A 24,019-nucleotide genomic window follows, 5' to 3' on the forward strand; every position below is an offset into this window, starting at 1 on the left:
TAAGTATCACGACCACGACCATGATTATAACAACCACGACCATGATTATAACAACCACGACCATGATTATAACAGCCACGACAATAATTATAACAACCACGACCATGATTATACAAAACCACGACCATGATTATAACAACCACGACTATGATTATAACAAGCACGACCATGAATATAACAACCACGACCATGATTATAACAACCACGACTATGATTATAACAAACACGACCATGATTATAACAACCACGACCATGATTATAACAACCACGACCATGATTATAACAACCACGACCATGATTATAATAACCACGAACATGATTATGACAACCACGACCATGATTATAACAACCACGACCATGATTATAACAGCCACGACCATGATTATAACAGCCAAGACCATGATTATAACAACCGACCATGATTATAACAAACACGACCATGATTATAACATCCACAACCATGATTACCAACAACACGACCATGATTTATAACATCCACAACCATGATTATAACAACCACGACCGCCAGTTATTACAACCACGACTATAATTATAACAACCACGACCATGATTACTAACAACCACGATTATGATTATATAGCGAAACCATGATAATAACAACCACGACCATGATAATAACAACCACGACCATGATTATAACAACCACGGCTATGATTATAACAACCACGACTATGATTATAACATCCACGACCATGATTATAACAACCACGGCTATGATTAAAAACAACCACGACCATGATTATAACACCCACGACCATGCATTATAACAACCACGATTATGATTATAACATCCACGACCATGATTATAACAACCACGGCTATGATTAAAACAACCACGACCATGATTATAATAACCATGACCATGATTATAAACAACCACGACCATGATTATAACAACCACGACCATGATTATAACAACCACGACCATGATTATAACAACCACGACCATGATTATAACAACCACGACCATGATTATAAATAACCACAACTATGATTATAACAACCACGACCATGATTATAACAAACCACGACCATGATTATAAATTAACCACAACTATGATTATAACAACCACGACCATGATTATAACAACCACGACCATGATTATAACAACCACGACCATGATTATAACAACCACAACTATGATTATAACAACCATGACCATGATTATAACAACCACGACCATGATTATAACAACCACAACTATGATTATAACAACCACGACCATGATTATAACAACCACAACTATGATTATAACAACCATAACCATGATTATAACAACCACAACAATGATTATAACAACCATGACCATGATTATAACAACCTCGGTAAACTGTACAACCGGACTCGCCACCGGGCACGAAGGGCCCACGATCACTTATAAACAACTAATGACCATCACGTTCATGAATATAATCAAACATAGAACAGTTTATCATTACAGAGATTCCGTGAACCAAGTCTTGCACTCGGGGCCACAAGCCATGCGTCCATGTGGAATTTACTCGATATAACAGTTAAATGTTTCTACGACACAATAATAAAATATAACAATTAGTACGCATGACTGAAACTACTATATAACACTGGAGTAAGAGCAAATGATGCTCAAGAACATCCTAGAAATACTAATTGCTCACCAGTTGTCTGCTAACATCTTCCTCCAGTTGTAGGTGAGACGAGAGTAGCAAGAAGCCAATAGAAAATATAATAAACGGCTACAGGACAAATTAAATCATTTTCAACTTTGTAGCGAGTTATATGATATAGTAATTACAAAATACACAAATGAAGATATCAATTGTCTTATTCTGCAATATTTCAATTAATGTGCGGTAGATAAATACCTGTCATACACACATACTCAACAGGATTAGTCTGGGGTGCATCATGGTTCATGGCCACTGATGTTCTAACAATGGCATGAGTGAGTATTTTTCGCCAAGCGTGAGCCAATCGCAGTGACCTGTGAGTATGAATGCCTTAGGCCTGAACCAATAAGAGAACCTGTGTGATGTGACATCATAAAGAGGTGGCGCCCCTTTTTTTTTTTTTTTTTTTTTATTGGGCACCCCCCTACATTCTTGTGTAAGGTGAAGCGCAGAAGCGTTTACAGCGCCCAACAGGGAAGCATGCTAAGTTCATGCTTGCCTTTATGTCTCACGAGTTAAGGGCGTAGAAGCCTGAAGAGTCAAGGGCGTAGAAGCCTGAAGAGTCAGTGGTTTATGTCATGAAGTTATTGGAAGCTCCAACAACTTTCCCTGAATACGAATTCGCAATTTTCGATTTACACCAGGTACCTACTTTACTGCTAGGTGAACAGGGACTATTGGGGGCTAGGAAGTAAGTCCAAACAACTTCCACCGACCCGGGAATCGAACCCGTGACATCTCGCTTGCGAGGCAAGAACGGTACCGCATCTACCACCGATCCCCCAAAGGCGCCCCTTGTGGGTGACAGTTTGAAAAAGACAGTCTGGTTTTAGAGAGAGTGCAGAGTGGGCATCTGTGTGTCATCTTACCCCATGGCAGGATATATATGTGTGAGTACTGTTATCGCCGCCCTCATACCCCGAGACCTCTAACTCCCATGTGGCCGTGCCTCGCCAGATGTTTGTGGACGCATAGCAAGCATTTCATTGTTATGATCATAGATAAGGGCTCGGGACGCCTCTGACTGACAGTATTGTCCAGCCCCTTCGAGTGTACACACACTAGCTATAACTAGGAGTTACTTGGAGCGATACTAGGAGTTAAGTGGAGCTATAATCCCGTACACGTTAGTGAAAGAACAGAGATTGTTTGTATTATGGTGAAAAGTTGTGAACTACATACGTGCATAGTGTAAGGCAATTTGGATAACCATACAGAATAGTGTATTTACCAACTGATGTACATGTAATGAAATGTAATCAATAGTTAACAAGTATCTCACTTTTCCAGGTTTTGACCATATCAATCGATAAACGTTGAACGAGTCCACGTTGCCGCTTTCTCTCACCCTTAATATGTGACGTCATGTGTCTGTTGAACCATTCGGCAGTTAAAAGTACCTTTAAGGTTTTATCCATTTCACGAAATGAATTGAGTCATGTGACTCATGTGACCCCTGGTTAGCTAGCAAGGAAGATAGGTTATTGTTTTGAAGTATAATTGTCAAACCTTAATAGAAGGTATTCAATAAATACAGTAACTGTTAATAAGAGTCATTAAAGAAAGAGTAAAAGAAAGAGTAAAAGTAAGGAATTAAGAAATAAAGAAATAGAAAGAAGAAATAAAAAAAGAAGAAAAAGGGAAAATAAAACCAGTATTATTGTTACAATGTAAAAGGTTTGACAGCAGTTCGGATTTGTATCGTTCAAACTTTGTGTCATCACAGAGAAAATCATATGTAGCCATAAAGATCCTCGACCCGTGTATAATGTGTCTTACCTTGGTGGCTGGGAGTGGCAGGCCTGCAGAGCGTGGAGAGTGAAGCATAAGCGAGTTCCTCCACACCAAGAGTGGAGGAAATCAGCCTGCCGCCCAGTGTATCACTGGCCCTTCCCTCACCGTTCACCTCCAGCCACACCTCCACCTGTAGGACCCACAATAACAAACTCAAATACTTGTAAACATAATTATTGTTTATTTTAATCTTGAACCTGCAAAATTCTTTCCTTAAGGTTTAATGTACTTCGTCCCGTTGTAATGATAAAATATAAGAATTTTTTTAACATCATTCGGTACAATACATTGTTTAGAGCTAGACTACTAGAATACGATGTTTATCCTATGAGAATGACATGATTTTTGTCCTCATAAATCAACAAGGAGTTATCAATTTCATAATATTATATCCTCAGCAGTTTTGAGTTATTAAAGATCAGTTTATTTACCTCGTCATGTCGAGCTTCCACATTAACATCTACCCTGTTCCACTCTTGAGGCCTCAGCAGCCCACGTCGCACCTCCAGCAGTAGCGTGTCCTTAGCCATCTCCGTTTCCACCTCAACCTACAATGTTTTTTTATCTTATTCCTTCGACGATGATTTTCTTGAACTCTGAAGATTAATACTTCAAGCTCACGTCCACGATGTTGTATCTACTTTAAGCACATAATTTGACTTCTTGAGAAAAGATGTCATGGTTAGGATTTTATCAGGGAGAAATTGGAGAATTTTGATTTTTACGAACTTTTACTATCTTGATTTATTATTAGGACCTCGTGTAAGGATGAACTATAGCAAGAATTATCATAAGAATCAATAGAAATCAAGATAAGAATAAACAGATCAAAAGTTAACACCCTTAAATCGTTTATATACCTAAAAATACTCAGATTTATAGTTGTCAGTAATAACGCTACTCACAGACATTAGCAAGCTCTCTACATAGTAATAATAATAGTAATATTAATAATAATAATAATAATAATAATAATAATAATAATAATAATAATAATAATAATAATAATAATAATAATAATAATAATAATAATAAAAATAATAATAATAATAATAATAATAATAATAATAATAATAATAATAATTTTCAAAGTACTGTATATGACCGCCCTGGAAGAGGACGTTGCCTTTCTGATCGTCACAAATTTCTCACTAGCACAAATCACGGTTACAGTCACAGCCAGCCTGGGGAGTAGAACCACTTAAAACATCCACTCCAGACGGTCTAACACAAGCGATATAGAGACACAATCATTGAAAATACTTCCCACCCTGGTGTCGTACTGGGAATCAGGAGCAACGTGATGAATCTTGAAATGGATTGCTTTGAGTTCAGGAGACAACCGTCAACCCTCTTGCTTCTAGGAATAGGTCTGGGTGACAGACAAGAGTACAAAAAGGCATATCCGCCGTGTCTGGCGTCTATTTACAGGTCTTTTGTTACGGGCAACAGTGTTAAAGCATTTCAGACAACAGACGATACGAACCAAACCTGACCTAACAACCCTGGAGTAGCCTTGGTTGGATGTTGTCGTCAAATATTAGAAATAGTTTAGCACCATAGAATTAGTTTATTTTCTCTGTAGTATATATTACGAGAGACCCTTATCGATATATTCAGAGGTCGAAGTGGTGATTCTATACCTTGAATATAGCAGTGTACTGGGCAGCGTCGGGGCTGAGGTAGAGAGATCTACTTCTCACCAGGGGCAGATCATCACTCACCACAGAGCCACTCCTTACCACCACCGGGCACCCTGCGATGCAACAAACTATCATTATGACTTTTTTTTTAACAGCAAACCTTATTCCATTGATTACATATTATTAAATACTGTATTACACACTATTTTACTAAACGGAATTTTATACAATACCTATTTGCTTCCTGAAATTATCGAGATATATGAATTAAACATTACAAACAATCTAAGGCTAATAAAACAGCTTGCGACAAATTTTATTGTTAATGTAAGCTTAAAGTATTACAATTAAGAGGTAAGGGTGTTGACCTGGCATACAGTTGTAAGTGATGGCGAGGCGGGAAGTGGAGGAGAGGCTCAGCTGGCACCTTGCTGTGTCCACCCCAAGCTGCATCTGGAACACAGCCTCCTCCCCACGCTCAGGGCTCATCACCATCACCCACCCACCGCTCACCATCACGCCCACATACTGCCACCTACCGGGGGTGTCGCGAAGGGGAATGTTGGCCCGTCCCATCTCCGAGCTGCCTGTATTGTGATGCTTCTTACTTACAAAAAGTGATATAGTTGTGAAGGGTGAAGTAAAATACCTGTAATATTAGTTAAGGTGACATAAGCTCGAATCCCTGAAAATGTTACGTTTTCTTCAGGATTTTCACTATAACTTTTTTAATGCGTAAAATGTAAATCGAGTGTGAAAAAAACTTTGACTTAGTTACATAGTGGCATGGGAGCCGTGGCCTTCACGTCCTCACCGCTTCGCCGAATTAGCAGTTAACAAAAACTATTGTGTATGTATATATATATATATATATATATGTGTGTGTGTGTGTGTGTGTGTGTATATATATGTATATGTATGCAAGTAAATCACTGTAGGTGCGCGTGAGTTAGGTATATGCTGATAACCACAAGGAAAGAAGAAAACACGAAGTTCCCAAGCGCTTTCGTGTAATTCACATCTTGCATGTACAGTATCAAGATATATATATATATATATATATATATATATATATATATATATATATATATATATATATATATATATATATATATGTGTGTGTGTGTATGTGTATATGTATGTATAAATAAATAAATAAACAAAATAATGATAAAAAAATAAATAAAAATAATAAATAATAAATAATAAAATAAATCAATATTGAAGTGATAACCGTGGTAACACTATGAGATGTGCTTATTACTACCATGCTATTGTACTATTCCAGATGATACTAAATGTTACATAATACTTCCTTGAGATAAATATATAGTATATATCAGGTGCCTCAAAGAGAGCTCAGGTTCTCAACTGGCTCAGCCATGTTAATATTGTTATTATTATCCTCTCTGTATCTGTGTTTTTCTTAGCTAAATAAACTGTTTCCATTCAATTCAATTCAATTCAATGCTGTATTAATTATTGTCATTTCCAATCGGGCGAATTATTAAGTACTACCAAACTTGGGTAGCCTATGCATAGCTGTTAGTAGTTTGTTCTTCCTCAGTGATAGTATTTGTCCATTCGTTGAAGAAGCTGAGGCCACTGACTTTGCTGGCATCGTTCTAATGGGAGGGGATTGTGGAGGTGGCCCCCTCTGTAGACATGCAACAGCCAGGTTCCGAATAAGCTTTCTCACTTAATTTCAGGTTTTAAAAAATATATGCCCGTTCCCCTCGTGGCCTTATTGCCACTCCCCCCCCTTGAAGCATCATGTTCTTAGCTTTCTCAGTGTTGAGTACATACTGTAACTACTGTATTATGTACTATATATCAAGTATATTATGCCTGATTTCGTGTTTACAATTTTCCTTCCAAATCAGCAGTTATTGGAGATAATAACAAAAGCGTGGGGAGAGCGATCCACCCTTGTTAGATGGATGTCAGCAATGAAGCAATATGAGGGTAGTTAACGCTATTATCCAAGCATACATACAAAAAATTACATACTTAGAGTACAGTAAGTAAAAATACATCAAATTTTAACACAGTTGCTGTACTCCACCTGACGCATCAGGAGTAACTTACGTGCACTCTCCTGCAATAGTCGCATCTCCCCTCGGTTGAACATTAACACGAAAGTTTTCCCCCCAGCCTCAAGGTACACCTCGAACTCGACACTCCCACCACTGCTTCTATTCGTTGTGACCACAAACCGAGAGTTTTTGCCACGGTGGTGGCCCTTGAAGATACCAATGGTGACGTGGTGGTTGAGGGTGATGGGTGGAGAGCGAGGCGCAGCATCATCACCGCCCACGTCATACACCAGACAATCTGCCATCATACACATGTGATATCAACACTGGAGGCTATAAAAGTATTGCAATTTTCGAGAGAAAGAAAGAAAATGACTACATCTGCATTCCTTAATAAGAAAGACACTGAAAATTTTCCTTAAATATGAGAATATGAGTTGTAAGTTTTTTTTTTTTTTTTTTTATTGAGGATTAGCCCACCAGGGCACAGGTCAATGACCCACATCAGGCCCTGGGGGAGAAAACATAAGAAGTACAATAATAATTATTAACAATTTATAAAAAAATATAAAAAGTCTTTAATCAAAATATAATAAAAAAATAAATAATAATAATAATAATAATAATAATAATAATAATAATAATAATAATAATAATAATAATAATAATAATAATAATAATAATAATAAAACCCCAACGGACAAAACCCCAGTCTCATATATAAAATATAAAATAAAACACTTTTATGTTTAGGTTAGGTTAGGTTAGGTTAGGTTAGGTTGGGTTAGGTTAGGTGAATAAAGGTTAGGTTAGGTTAGGTTAGATTAGTGTTGATAAATGACAATCCCGTTGGGTTTTGTCATGGAACCCAGGGTCAGTGACCTGTGCCCGGGTGGGCTAATCCCCGTAAAAAAAAAAAAAAATAAAGCTCAATAGTGAGAAATGATATACAGTATGTATGTTGTGTTGGCAAAGTTAGAGAAACAATTGAGACCCTGCAATTGTGTGTAAATAAGGCAGAAAGTCAGATCAGCAACTTGGTACTTGGTCACAATTTTTGTGATGCCATATGGCAGCAGGGTCTACCATTAGACAACACATTATGCTTCCAATATCTTCCCAGGCGGTAGTACCTCCCTGTTTGATAGCTGCCTACTACCTGGTGAAGTACATAAAGGCATCGATAATTTGTTCATTAAAAAATATTAAATGGTAAACATGATCAAAGTAATTATAAAATGTATAAACTAGTGCCCTTGTGTCTGCTTATAGTCACCATCTAACGTCTAAGGGACTATGGCATCTGATTGGCAGATTAACCAATAGAAGATGAAAGCACATTTCACAACAAACATAATATGAGGTAAAAAACCAGACAGAGTCTAACACATTCCACGAAAAGCAACATTTGGACATTTTCTACTGGTTTGGGGTCTGAGGTGCATATTTCTTACGTGTGCCAGTTCTCATCCCCCTGCACCGTTCCCCCACCCCCTTTGAAGGGGGAAGCTTATGAGTGGTAGGCCTGTCCGATATAACTCGTGTGTTTACCAAAGAATGTCGAATTTAATGTCAGGCGAAAGCCTATTTGCTCCACAACAATTGTAGAACATTATCACTTATGGTATAGTCACGTGTATGCCTCCATAAGAACATTCCCTCTAGGGGAAGGAGGAATGTCTAAAGCAGCGCAATAGAGGATGGACGAAATTGGTTCTATTTCAAACAGCCAACAGGATGCCGTAGATCGCTAATAACAGCGATGCTAATGCATTTGTGGCTGCCTTCATTTATTCTCACACGGGAAGATGGAAACAACGGAGTACCTTAGCTTTCGTCTTTATTCAAGACATCTTCAGAGGCAACATATATATATATATATATATATATATATATATATATATATATATATATATATATATATATATATATATATATATATATATATATATATATATATATCATGTAAATCCACAATGAAAACGTGGATAACATAAATCTTGTAAATCTTGATAAAATCACACAGGAAAAAGGGAAACAATGGAGCACCTTAGCTTTCGTTTTTATTGAAAACATTACGTCGCCCTTTCTTTTAAGCTCCTTTTGTGTGTGTGGTGGTGTTGGTGTGCGGATTAGTGGATGTCATGTTTATGACCTGACCTTATGTTTAGTAAGGTTACCCTGTGTACTTAAGCCTATTTCGGTCCTTATAATTCAGTTGTCTCTGAAGATGTCTTGAATAAAGACGAAAGCTAAGGTGCTCCATTGTTTCCCTTTATAATGATTGTTTATCAGACCACAACTTACAGCCAGAGAATTACAACACATATAACATTAAGTATAGGCCCACGTGGTAACCCACATACCAAGTCCACACACCCTACAATCCCAAGACATCTAACCCCAGTTACTAAGTACTTGAGTTAACCCTGCGATATGACCGTGTTAAGGAAACCACACCTAGCCAAGACACACCCGGGCATGATCACGCACCTGGGCATGATCACGCACCTGGGCAAACACAGCTGTCCAGATCTAACCAGTATAGTGTTAACTGGCAGAGGTCATTCGCCGGCTGGTACTCCTCGGGCAGTTGAAGAGTGAGCTTGACACTCTAAAGAGGGAAAATAAAACCCTCAGGACTGAACTCGTTCAGGTAGGTGTCCTGCCTAGCAGGACACCTGCGAAGGAGGAGCAGGAGTGGAGAGTGGTTGTCTCCAAGGGGACTAGGGTCAGACTCAGGAAAGCTGACCAGGGTGTGGAGTGTAGTAACCCCTACCAGGTGCTGGAGGAAGCTGGCGAGGAAGAGAAGAGGCAGGACGGTATGAAGCAAGGAGAGGAAAGAGCAGTTGTACAAACCCTGCCCACAGGTAAGGTCGTGGTAGTTGGGGACAGCCAGGTGAGGTTTTTAGATAGGACTTTTTGTGTAAGAGATAGGAAACGTAGGACTAGGGTGTGTTTTCCTGGGGCTGGGATAGGGCATGTAGCTGAGAGGATAGATAGGGTTTTGTCAAGGGAGGGTACCAATCCAGTAGTGTGGATTAGTGTAGGAGGAAACGACATAGGAAAGTTTAGGAGTAAGGAACTTTTCAAGAGGTATAGGAAGGCGCTGGGGAAGATTAGAGATAGGGGAGGGATCCTGATAGTATGTGGTGTCTTGCCTAGAAGAGGGGTTGGTCGTGAAAGGCTGTCCAGGGCAATTGCTATAAATTGCCGACTGAAAAAACATTGTGCAAACAATGGTTGGGCATTCATTGATAACTGGCAACGATTCTATGGCAACGACTACCTGTACAGTCGTGACGGAGTACACTTGTCTCGTGCGGGGGTAAAGGCGTTGTCTGCATCCCTGGAGCGTGAAAGTGTTACTCCAAAGGGGGGGTTTCGCCAGTAGAAAGAGGTCGGGGTAAGTGGGAGTCAAAAAACAAGCTGGTCCTGGGAAGTAAAATTGGTTACTCAGGACAAGGGGTAAAACATGACCAGGGAAGGGTAGGTTTAAATGATACTATACAAACAGTAGGAGCGTTAGAAATAAAATAGACTTGCTGAGAGCGGTTGTATGTACCGAGAATGTAGACGTCATAACAATCACCGAAACTTGGATGAATCTGGCGAGCAAAATTTTTTTATCAGAGTACCACATAGAAGGGTACAACCATTTTCACAAGGACAGGGAAGGTAGGAACGGGGGAGGGGTCGCACTCTCCGTCAAGGATACATTAAAATGTTGTATAAATAATTCAATAAAGGGTGAAATAGGAACCCAGTCTGTATGGGTAGAAATCACGGAAGGAAGAGAAAAACTAATTATGGGAGTGATTTACAGGCCCCCAAGTCTTGGGAAGGAAGTAGCTCCGCCCATATGGCAGGAAATGAGTACATAAGAACATAAGAACATAAGAATGGAGGAAACTGCAGCGGGCCTATTGGCCCATACTGGGCAGTCCCGTTTACACCCAACCCCTATTGCTCATATAAGCATCCAACCTATGTTTGAAGCTATTCAGCGTATTCGAGTTTTATGATGATATTTGGTAACTTGTTCCATTCATCCACCACTCTGTTTCCAAACCAGTGTTTACCTATTTCCCGCCTAAATCTAAATTTGTCTAATTTAAAACCATTGTTACGAGTTCGCTCCTGGTTGGATAGTTTGAGTACCTTTGTAATGTCCCCTTTGTTTAGCCCTGCCTTCCACTTGTACACCTCTATCAGGTCGCCCCTCGCTCTAAGTCTCTCGAGGGAGTGCAAATTAAGATGCTTTAACCTGTCTCTATACTCAAGGTTCCTATTGCCCGGGATTAGTCTTGTCATTCTCCTCTGAATTCTTTCCAAGGATTCTATATCCATTCTGTAATACGGTGACCAGAACTGATCTGCGTAATCCAGGTGTGGTCTCACAAGAGCAAGATACAGTTTTAGGATGACCTCGCTAGTCTTGTAACTAACACTCCTTTGTATGAACCTAAGTACTTTATTTGCCTTGTTACGAGCAAAAACACATTGTTTACTTGGCTTAAGGTTCCTACTTATCATTACTCCTAAATCTCTCTCGCAGTCGGATTTCTCTATGGCATCGTTGTTCATCTGGTATCTGGTTTCCCTGTTTACATCTCCTATACTGAGTACTTTACATTTGTCGACGTTGAATTTCATCTGCCATTTTTCAGACCATTCGAAAAATTTGTTTAGATCTTCCTGTAGTTTTGCTGAGTCCTCGTCAGATTTAATAACACGTCCTATTTTAGTGTCATCAGCAAATTTACTTATGTTGCTGTCTATGCCGATATCTATGTCGGTTATGTATATAATAAATAGTAATGGTCCAAGTACTGAGCCTTGGGGAACTCCACTTGTGACGTTACTCCAATGGGACTTAGTGCCGTTAATGCTCACTCGCTGTTTCCTGTCCTGTAACCACGCCCTAATCCATTTAAGGATGTTACCTTTGATGCCATGAGCTTCTACCTTTCTAATTAGTCTTTCGTGGGGGACTCTGTCGAAGGCTTTGCTAAAGTCGAGATATACCACATCATAATTGTGCCCCTCGTCCACCGATTCGAAAACTGATGAAAAGAATGTTAATAGATTAGTTAGACAAGAACGTCCGCTTGTGAAGCCATGCTGGGAATCATTGATCAATCGGTGCTTCTCCAGGTGATTTCGAATAGAGTTTGAAATGATTGCTTCTAGTAATTTGCCTACTATTGATGTTAGACTGATTGGGCGGTAGTTAGAGGATAGTGATCTATCCCCCTTCTTGAAAATCGGTATTACATTCGCTATCCTCCAGGATTCTGGTACTACACCTGTTTTTAAGGACATGTTAAACAACTTTGCTAAGGGAATACTAAGCTCATCCTTACATTCCTTTAATACTTTGGCAAATATCTCATCGGGACCAGGTGACATGTTAGGCTTTAGTTTGTCTATTTGCTTACTAACATCGTTACTAGTCACTACTATCTCGCTTAATTTGTTTTCTTCACTATCTCTGAATAGAGTCGGTGCCTCGGGTATCATGTTTAAATTTTCGGTGGTGAAAACCGTTGAAAAATATTTATTCAAATTATTGCTCATTTCTCTGTCGTTATCAGTTAGCTCGCCGGCGTCTGACCGTATTGGTCCAATGTTTTCTCGTGTTTTAGTTTGATACATTTGGTAGAATCCTTTGGGGTTTGTCTTCGCCTCCCTTGCTATCCTTACCTCATTATTCCTCTTTGCTTTCCTTATCTCGGTTTTAACCCTACTCTCCAATACCCTATAATAGTCCCAGAGGTGAATTTCGCCACTATTTATCCTTCTACCTATAGCCTTCCTTTGGCCGATGATGTTCTTTAAATAATTATTTATCCATTTAGGGTCATTGTTGTCTGATCTGAGTTTTTTGTATGGTATGTTCTGCCTTTGTGCATTAAGTAACTCACTATTTAAATTGACGTGGAACTCGGCAATCTCAGATCTCGTTATCAGGTCGGTGTCATCTGTCAGGATCACGGCCAAGCGCGACACCCCCTCTCTCAGCTGTCTCTTTAAACTGTCAAAGTTTGCCCTTCTCAAATCTGGTACTTTAGTGGAATTTTCCTTACGTCTGCCCTGAAAATCTAACTGGAATCTAATTTCTTTGTGATCGCTGTTTGCAAGTTCGTTCCCTACCTCGACAGTGCTAATGAGGTTTTCTCTGTTTGACAGAACTAAATCGAGTATATTATTACCCCGTGTGGGTTCGGTTATATGTTGACGTAGAAAACAGTCCTGGATCATCTCGAGAAAATCCTCTGATTCTGAGTTACCTGTAAGGTCAGTCCAATCTATTTGGCCAAGGTATAATTCGCCTACTATACAGACTTTGTTGTGTATGAAAGCCCTGCGCATTTCATCCCAGATAAGTCGCTCATTGACTCTATCAAGATTGGGAGGTCTATATATTACTCCTGTGATTGATTTTTCCCTACCGTCGATTAATTCTATCCAAATTGTTTCTGTATTCCGCTCAGTTTTTATTTCCTTATTTATTTCACACTTCAGATTATCCCTAACATAGATTGCTACTCCGCCTCCTTTCCTGGTCTGCCTATCGGTATGGAACTGTTTGTAACCCGCAATTTGATATTCGACTGGTAACTCACGTGTGTCTAGGTTGATCCATGTTTCAGTGAATGCTATTATATCGATTTTTTCGGTACATACCAAGGCCCTAATATCATCCATTTTGTTTCTCATACTTCACCTGTTCGCGTAGTATACATTTAAGTTAGTCGTGTTCTGAGTCCTCCCTTTACCGAGTATAGTTTTAAACTCCCTGTCTAGGGCAGCAAAATATAACAACCTGTGCATTATGGGGGATTTCAACTTCAGAAATATTGACTGGGACAACATAGTAGGTGACTATGAATCTGAAGACTTCCTAGACACAGTACAGGACAATTTTTTGAAACAACTAATTACAGAACCTACGAGAGGTGACAATATATTAGACCTAGTATTAACAAATAAAGAAAATATTATCAGAGATATCACAGTAGGGGAAGAACTAGGTAACAGTAATCACAGAGAAATCAGGTTCACCCTAAATTGGGAAACGAAAAACAATGACAATATGGTCAGAGTCCCAAACTTTCGGTTGGCGGATTATCAGGGGTTAAGAAGGTACCTAGGTGAGGTCACCTGGGAACAGTCACGTCAGTCACCAGTAGGAAGGGGTGAGGTCATAGATGACACAACAATTGATCATGACTATAATATATTCACTAGTATACTACATAAAGCACAAGAACAAAATATACCATACAGAAAAATTAGGTCAAATAAGAATGAGCCAAGGTGGATGACCAGAAAACTTAAACATGACATAGGAATAAAGAAAGGAATATATAAGAAATTAAAGGGAAGGGAGGAGCAGCTCAGAAATAGGTATAATGAACTATCTAGGAATGTTAAGAAAAATGTAAGGAAAGCAAAATATCAAGAGAATCCAAGGCGAATCCCAAGGGATTTTTCCAGGTATATAGAACAAAGGTCAAGGACAAAGTTGGGCCTTTAAAGTCAGGGAGGGGAGAAGTGATAAATGGCAGTGAAGAAATAAGCAAAGCATTGAACAGCTACTTCTTATCAGTTTTCACAGAGGAAATTCGCGATGAAATTCCAGAGGTGGAACTGATATTTAAGGGAAAGGAAGAAGAGACATTAAAGAATATCACTATCAGAAAAGAGGATGTTCTTAAGAATATAAATAAACTAAAGAAGACAAAATCCCCAGGGCCGGATGAAATTTTCCCTCGAGTCTTGAAAGAGTGTAGGGAACAGATTAGCGGACCCCTCGTAAACTTATTTACAAAATCATTTGACACCGGAGTTGTGCCAGACTTGTGGAAACAGGCAAATGTAGTACCCATATTCAAAAAGGGAGACAGAGCATCAGTGTCAAATTACCGGCCGATCAGTTTGACATCAGTAGTAGGGAAATTTCTTGAATCAATTATAGCAGATAACATCCGATCGCATTTAGAGAAAAGCAAATTAATCTATGACTTTCAACATGGGTTTACAAAGGGAAAATCTTGTCTAACAAATCTGCTGACATTTTTTAGGAAAGTCTTCGAGGTAGTAGATAATGAAGAAAATTATGATGTTATTTACTTGGACTTTAGCAAAGCATTTGACAGAGTACCGCATCAGAGGCTTCTGAAAAAAATTAAGGCTCATGGTATCGAGGGGAAAGTTTTAAATTGGATAAAATCATGGCTCACCGATAGAACGCAGAGGGTCAGCGTAGATGGTATAAATCTGAGTGGGGTCTTGTAACTAGTGGGGTTCCCCAGGGGTCAGTACTAGGCCCACTCTTGTTCATAATCTCCATAAACGATCTAGATACTGGGATCAGCAGTGACATAAGCAAGTTTGCGGATGACACCAAAATAGGGCGGCAGATTAATTTAGGGCAGGATGCAAATGCATTACAGGAGGATCTAAATAAATTCCAGGGGTGGTCTGAAAAATGGCAAATGAAATTCAACACCAGCAAGTGCAACGTACTTAATATTGGAAGAACAAATACTGTCAATGTATACAGCCTTAACAACATCAACCTAGAGAAGTCGACTTGTGAAAGAGACCTAGGAGTACTTGTAAGCCCGGACCTACGGCCTAGAAAACAGTGCGTTAATGTTCGAAATAAGGCAAACAGAGTATTGGGTTATATATCTAGAAGTGTAAGTAATAAGAGTGCAGAGGTCTTATTGCAACTATATCTTGCGCTAGTCAGGCCGCACCTCGATTATGAGGTTCAGTTCTGGTGCCCTTATTATAGAATGGATATCAATTCAATAGAGTCGGTGCAACGAAGAATGACGAAAATGATTGCGGGACTTAGAAACCTTCCATATCAGGATAGGTTAAAAAAACTAAACTTGCATTCCCTAGAAAGACGAAGAATGCGGGGAGATATGATAGAAGTATTCAAGTGGGTGAAAGGAAACAATAAAGGTGATATAGATAAAGTTCTTATAATATCCGAGCAGGATAGGACTCGGAACAACGGATTCAAGTTGGATAAGTTTAAGTTTAGGAGGGAGATAGGGAGGAACTGGTTTACAAATAGGGTGGTGGATGAGTGGAACAAGCTTAGCAACTTTGTAGTAAGTGCTGGAACGCTGGAAAGTTTCAAAGGGAGGCTGGATAGATTCATGGATGATAGAGAGTGGTAGTAACTCTCGACAGGAGCTGCCATGCACAGGCCAACCGGCCTATTGCAGACTACTTATTTTCTTATGTTCTTATGTTCTTATATAAAGGCCCTGCAGTTCCGTCCACAGGCCATTAGATTCCTGATTCAGATTCCATTGAGTCGACTCCCACAACACTATCGACGGAAGACGGAGTCACACTCGTCACTAGTTGAGGGCGGGAGGGAGACTTCCCTCCCCAGCACCCAGAGTCCAGCACTCTCTTCAACAGCAACTGCTGGGCCTCCCTCAGTCACACGTGAGTCTTTGCCAGAGCTATCCATAGGGTGAGTTACTTCCGTTGGGAAGTGTATTCATTTCATGTTTGTGTCCGAGAGTCATGTGTCCATGCCACGTAACGTGCTATTAACTTCGATATAATTTTCTATTAATGTGTCTGTGTCAGTGAGTGAATAATAAATAGCAGTATTGAAAGCGGTGTTTACAAGATGTCCCTTAAGAACGTAATATAAGTGTAAATAACTAACCGGCCACGCTACCAAACTTCCTCTCTTTACATTCCTACTACTATAAATATTCTACTTATATGTACTGTATATCTTCTATGCGAGATTTGACTTGTTACACCATTTTCCTGTGTTATTTTATCAAGATTATATATACATATATATATATATAAATATATATATATATATATATATATACATTTATATATATATATATATATATATATATATATATATATATATATATATATATATATATATATATATATATATATATATATATATATATATATATATATATATATATATATATATATATACACATACTTGAAAGAGTGTAAGGAACAGATTAGCTGACCCCTCGTAAATTTATTTACAAAATCATTAAACACGGGAGTTGTGCCAGACTTGTGGAAACAGGCAAATGTAGTACCCATATTTAAAAAGGGAGACAGAGCATCAGCGTCAAATTACCAGCTAATCAGTTTGACGTCAGTAGTGGGGAAATTTCTTGAATCAATTATAGAAAATAGCATCTCATCGCATTTAGAGAAAAGCAAATTAATCTACAACTCTCAACATGAGTTTACAAAGGGAAAATCTTGTCTAACAAATCTGCTGACTTTTTTAGGAAAGTCTTCAAGGTAGTAGATAATGACGAAAATTACGATGTTTTTTACTTAGACTTTAGCAAAGCATTTGACAGAGTACCGCATCAGAGGCTTCTGAGAAAAGTTAAGGCTCATAGTATCGAGGGGAAAGTTTTAAATTGGATAAAATCATGGCTCAACGATAGAACGCAGAGGGTCAGCGTAGATGGTGTTAAATCTGAGTGGGGCTCTGTAACCAGTGGGTTCCCCAGGGGTCAGTACTAGGCCCACTCTTGTTCATAATCTACATAAACGATCTAGATACTAGGATCAGCAGAGACATAAGCAAGTTTGCGGATGGCACCAAAATAGGGCGGCAGATTAATTCAGGGTAGGATGCAAATGCACTACGGGAGGATTAAAATAAACTGCAGGAGTGGTCAGAAAAATGGCAAATGAAATTCAACACCAGCAAGTGCAGCGTACTTAATATTGGAAGAACAAATACTGTCAATGTATACAGCTTTAACATCATTAACCTAGAGAAGTTGTTTTGTGAAAGAGACTTAGGGGTACTTGTAAGCCCAGACCTACGGCCTAGAAAACAGTGCGTTAATGTTCAAAATTAGGCAAACAGAGTATTAGGTTTTATATCTAGAAGTGTAAGTAATAAGAGTGCAGAGGTCTTATTGCAACTATATCTTGCGCTAGTCAGGCCGCACCTCGATTATGCGGTTCAGTTCTGGTGCCCTTATTATAGAATGGATATCAATTCACTGGAGTCGGTCCAGTGAAGAATGACGAAAATGATTCTGGGACTTAGAAACCTTCCATATCAAGATGGGTTAAAGAAACTAAACTTGCATTCCCTAGAAAGACGAAGAGTGCGGGGAGATATGATAGTAGGGGAACATATGGGCACGGGGGTGGAGGAGACTGCAGTGGGAGCGGGTAAGCAAAGTGAAAGATTACAGGGAAATAGTGTTAGGAATGATGATAAAACTAAATTAGACAGGGAGTTTAAACCTAAACGCGGTAAAGGAAGGACTCAGACCACGACTAACTTAAATGTCTACTACGCGAACAGTAGAAGTATGAGAAACAAAATGGTTGATATTAGGGCCTTGGTATGTACCGATAAATCGATATAATAGCATTCACTGAAACATGGATCAACCTAGACTCACCTGAGTTGCCGGTCGAATACCAAATTGCGGGTTACAAATTGTTCCATACCGATAGGCAGACCAGGAAAGGAGGCGGAGTAGCAATCTATGTCAGGGATAATCTGAAGTGTGAAATAAATAAGGAAATAAAAACTGAGCGGATTACAGAAACAATTTGAATAGAATTAATCGACGGTAGGGAAAAATTAATCACAAGAGTAATATATAGACCTCCCAACCTTGATAGAGTAAATGAGCGACTTATCTGGGATGAAATGCGCAGGGCTTCCATACTCAACAAAGTCTGTATAGTAGGCGACTTTAACCTTGGCCAAATAGATTGGACTGACCTTACGTGTAACTCAAATCAGAGGATTTTCTCGAAACGATCCAGGACTGTTTCCTAAGTCAACATATAAACGAACCCACCCGGGGTAATAATATACTCGATTTAGTTCCGTCGAACAGAGAAAACTTCATTAGCAATGTCGAGGTAGGGAACGAGCTTGCAAACAGCGATCACAAGGAAATTAGATTCCAGTTAGATTTTCAGGGCAGACGTAAGGAAAATTCCACTAAAGTACCAGATTTCAGAAGGGCAAACTTTGACATTTTGATAAAGCAGCTGAGGGAGGGGGTGTCGCACTTGGGGGTGAGCTACATGACCTCACATGAGGAGACCTCACTCATTGCACCCACAGAGGGCGACCTCACTGCACCAGGAGACCTGACGGTTGAGACTGACTTGATAACAAGATCTGAGATTGCCGAGTTTCACTACAATTTAAGTAATGAGTTACTTAATGCACAAAAGCAGGACATACCATACAAAAAACTCAGATCAGACAACAATAACCCTAAATGGATAAATAATTATTTAAAGAACATCATTGGCCAAAGGAAGGCTATAGGTAGAAGGATAAATCGTGGCGAAATTTACCTCTGGGATTATTATAAGGTATTGGCGAGTAGGGTTAAAACCAAGATAAGGAAAGCTAAAAGGAATAATGAAGCAAGGATAGCAAGGGAGGCAATGACAAACCCCAAAGGATTCTACTAAATGTATCAAACTAAGACACGAGAAAAGATTGGACCAATACGGTCAGATACCGGCGAGCTAACTGATAATGACAGAGAAATGAGCAATAATCTGAACAAACATTCGTCAACAGTTTTCACCACCGAAAATTTAAACATGATACCCGAGGCACCGACTCTATTCAGAGATAGTGAAGAAAACAAATTAAGGGAGATAGTAGTAAGTAGTAGCGATGTTAGTAAGCAAAAAGACAAACTAAAGCCTAATAAGTCACCTGGTCCCGATGAGATATTTGCCAGAGTATTAAAGGAATGTAAGGAAGAGCTTAGTATGCCCTTAGCAAAGTTGTTTAACATGCCCTTAAAAACAGGTGTAGTATCAGAATCCTGGAGGATAGCGAATGTAATACCGATTTTCAAGAAGGGGGATAGATCACTATCCTCTAATTACTGCCCAATTAGTCTAACATCAATAGTAGACAAATTACTGGAAGCAATCATTTCAAACTCTATTCAAAATCGCCTGGAGAAGCACGGATTGATCAATGATTCCCAGCATGGCTTCACAAGCTGGCATTCATGTCTAACTAATCTATTAAAATTCTTTTCATCAGTTTTCGAATCGGTGGACGAGGGGCACAATTATGATGTGGTGTATTTCGACTTTAGCAAACCCTTCGACAGAGTCCCCCACGAAAGACTAATTAGAAAGGTAGAAGCACATGGCATCAAAGGTAATATCCTCAAATGGATTAGGGCGTGGTTACAGGACAGGAAACAGCGAGTGAGCATTAACGGCACTAAATCCCATTGTAGCAACGCCACTAGTGGAGTTCCCCAAGGCTCAGTACTTGGGCCATTATTATTTATTATATACATATCGGCATAAACAGCAACATAAGTAAATTTGCTGGTGACACTAAAATAGGATGTGTTATTAAATCTGACGAGGACTCCGCAAAACTACAGGAAGATCTAAAAAAAATTTCGAATGGTCTGAAAAATGGCAGATGAAATTCAATGTGAACAAACGTAAAGTGCTCAGTTTAGCAGATGTAAACAGGGAAACCAGTTACCAGATGAACAACGATGCCATTGAGAAATCAGACTGCCAGAGAGATTTAGGAGTAATGATAAGTAGTAACCTTAAGCCAAGTAAACAATGTGTTTTTGCTCGTAACAAGGCTAACAAAGTACTTAGGATCATACAAAGGAGTGTTAGTTACAGACTAGCGAGTTCATCCTAAAACTGTATCTTGTGCTTGTGAGACCACACCTGGATTACTCAGTTCAGTTCTGGTCACCTTATTACAGAATGGATTTAGAATCCTTGGAAAGAATTCAGAGGAGAATGACAAGACTAATCCCTGGCATTAGGAACCTTGAGTATAGAGACAGGTTAAAGCATCTTAATTTGCACTCCCTCGAGAGACGTAGAGCGAGGGGCGACCTGATAGAGGTGTATAAATGGGAGTCAGGGCTAAACAAAGGGGACATTACAAAGGTACTCAAACTATCCAACCAGGAGCGAACTCGTAACAATGGTTTTAAATTAGACAAATTTAAATTTAGGCGCGAGAAATAGGTAAACACTGGTTCGGAAGCAGAGTAGGGGATGAATGGAACAAGTTACCAAATAATTATCATCATTAACTCGAATACGCTGAATAGCTTCAAACATAGGTTGGATGATTATGAGCAATAGGGATTGGGTGTAAACGGGACTGCCCAGTATGGGCCAATAGGCCCGCTGCAGTTTCCACCATTCTTATGTTCTTATGTCCTTAAGTATTTAAGTGGGTGAAAGGAATCAATAAAAGGGATATAGATAATGTTCTTATAATATCCGAGCAGGATAGGACTCGTAGCAACGAATTTAAGTTGGAAGTTTAAGTTTTGGAGGGAGATAGGAAGGAACTGGTTCACAAATAGGGTGGTGGACGAGTGGAACAAGCTTAGCAACTTTATAGTAAGTGCTCGAACGCTGGAAAGTTTTACAAGGAGGCTAGATAGATTAATGGATGATAGAGAGTGGTAGTAACTCTCGACAGGAGCTGCCATGCACAGGCCAACCGGCCTATTGCAGACTCCTTATTTTCTTATGTTCTTATGTTCTTATATAAAGGCCCTGCAGTTCCGTCCACAGGCCATTAGATTCCTGATTCAGATTCCATTGAGTCGACTCCCACAACACTATCGACGGAAGACGGAGTCACACTCGTCACTAGTTGAGGGCGGGAGGGAGACTTCCCTCCCCAGCACCCAGAGTCCAGCACTCTCATATATATATATATATATATATATATATATATATATATATATATATATATATATATATATATATATATATATATATATATATATATATATATATATATATATATATATATATATATATACTGATAACCACAAGGAAAGAAGAAAACACGAAGTTCCCAAGAGCTTTCGTGTAATTCACATCTTCAGGGGTGAGTACAGACTGTACAGTCTGCACTCACCCCTGAAGATGTGAATTACACGAAAGCGCTTGGGAACTTCGTGTTTTCTTCTTTCCTTGTCTGATCATATATATATGCACCTACAGTGATTTATATATATATATATATATATATATATATATATATATATATATATATATATATATATATATATATATATATATATATATATATATATATATATATATACATATATATTATAATGAGAACATTGTCAACGTAATCCCGTTAGAAACAAAAGCGGATGTACGAGGAGCCATGTGGCTTCAGTGGTACCTACTTTACAGTTGAGTCACCCACCGTCGATCTTATCTCCGCCAGTACAACCAAACTCTCACTCAACTTACAACTTGTCAAATAGTCCTGAGAGGGGCTGCTTGTATGTTGTAACAGTTTGCATGAGGTACAGAGATATTATGTCATTAAATATTAACTATAGGGTTTGAGTATACTCGAGACGATTTACATTAAAGTAGTTGGGTATCCTTTGTAACGAAGGTGGGTGGCTATTCAACCAAGTTAAACTAATCTTTTTATAAAATGCACAAGTTGCCGCTTAAGCGACAACCAAATCCTTTGTAACTGTCTAACGTAATATTAGACAACTCACCATTAGCCATTAACCCCTGTACATAATCAGTGTACATCTACGTCTGACCAAATATATGTGAAAAGAATGTCAACAACATGTACTTGTAAAACATATGTCTTTCACTCATGCAAAAATCACTACACTGCTTGAAGAATTAACCAGATAATCCGTGACTCATATAAAGCCAACAAAATATAATTATCTAAGTACAGTAAACGATGTATGAAGAGTTACAACACTACAGCATTTCAAAATAAATTACACAATATTGTTGGTCTCACATGACACTGTATGGAGGTAAACGATGCTTCGGGAAAGTTCAAAACTACTTTACTGACACTCGTTAAATGATCTTACTGTGAATCATCCTCGTATCTCAAGATATAACAACAAAACTGATTAAAACATGGAATCAAAATTGCACTTAAACTGCATTAACTTCAATCAATATATTCAAATTTAGTCCAAGTTATAAGACAAAATTTACGTAGAAATTTATTGTAAATCCGGACCCAGTATCAATTTATAATAAGCTGGGCATCTCTTCTGTTTCATTGTGAAAAAATTGTGCTTACCTTGGGCTGTATCTACAAATCCTAGGAGACCAATGCTGAAGACATATACGTGGACAACCATCTGCATGGTTTCAGTTTAATGATGAGTTTCTTTGCTTTATACATAGGATACTTGTATAACTGTCAAGAGCCTCTTTTCCCCTGTATAAAGAACACCATGAGGTGTATAGCAGAGATCACTGTCGATTTGGTGTCACGTGGCAGGATGACGCGTGATAACTGGCCAGCTGAGCTGATCTTGCTGAGGATGTTTGTGTCAATGTCCACAAAACAGGACACCAACCGCTTTACCAACACTGCCCCGGCTTACACTCGGGTTTCCCAGTTACTCTGCTGTGAAACAAAAAAATTAAAATTTACTTTTTCATGAATTCCTGATTTTTCCCGTGGTGCTGGCAGAGCGGTGTCAGTCAAACTCTCTTAAGATTTGTATCTCAATGCATATAAACGTATAATACTTATACATATACAACATACATTAAAATACTTACACAGTAGCTATTGCAGCTTCATGACTAAATGATTTTAATTATTCTAATTGCTTAGCTTATGGCACTTTACGTCATTCTTAAAATCTAAAGGCAGAACGATACAGAACAGATGATCTTGAAGTCAGATTTCGTGTATAGACGAGAACACCAGAGGACTGTCACGGGTCCTCCCATCTCCAATCAACAAACCCGCCATTCACCGTCTAGGTTCTAACATATGTTGAGCGTGACGAC

At 38.9% G+C, this 24,019-nt stretch overlaps 1 protein-coding gene across 4 annotated transcripts in view; it reads right to left on the reverse strand.

Moving 5' to 3' along the window:
* The window catches only part of LOC121878129, a 41,909-nt gene extending 18,352 nt beyond the window's left edge, over positions 1 to 23,557 (reverse strand). For 2 of the 4 annotated variants that reach the window (XM_042384132.1, XM_042384130.1), the window contains exons 1-6: positions 23,295 to 23,555; positions 7,197 to 7,442; positions 5,477 to 5,695; positions 5,109 to 5,221; positions 3,897 to 4,013; positions 3,451 to 3,595 (exon numbers count right to left, since the gene is read on the reverse strand). In XM_042384132.1, the coding sequence (XP_042240066.1) occupies positions 3,451 to 3,595; positions 3,897 to 4,013; positions 5,109 to 5,221; positions 5,477 to 5,695; positions 7,197 to 7,442; positions 23,295 to 23,361 (907 nt within the window). In that variant the 5' untranslated portion in view covers positions 23,362 to 23,555. Of the gene's footprint in view, positions 1 to 3,450; positions 3,596 to 3,896; positions 4,014 to 5,108; positions 5,222 to 5,476; positions 5,696 to 7,196; positions 7,443 to 23,294 lie in introns of all 4 variants that reach the window. The other 2 variants (XM_042384134.1, XM_042384131.1) reach the window with 2 other exon arrangements.
* Positions 23,558 to 24,019: the final 462 nt, after the last annotated feature.

The sequence above is a fragment of the Homarus americanus genome, unplaced genomic scaffold (assembly GCF_018991925.1).
Source record: "Homarus americanus isolate GMGI-L3 unplaced genomic scaffold, GMGI_Hamer_2.0 scaffold45562, whole genome shotgun sequence".
In the NCBI taxonomy this organism is placed as follows: Eukaryota; Metazoa; Arthropoda; class Malacostraca; order Decapoda; family Nephropidae; genus Homarus; species Homarus americanus.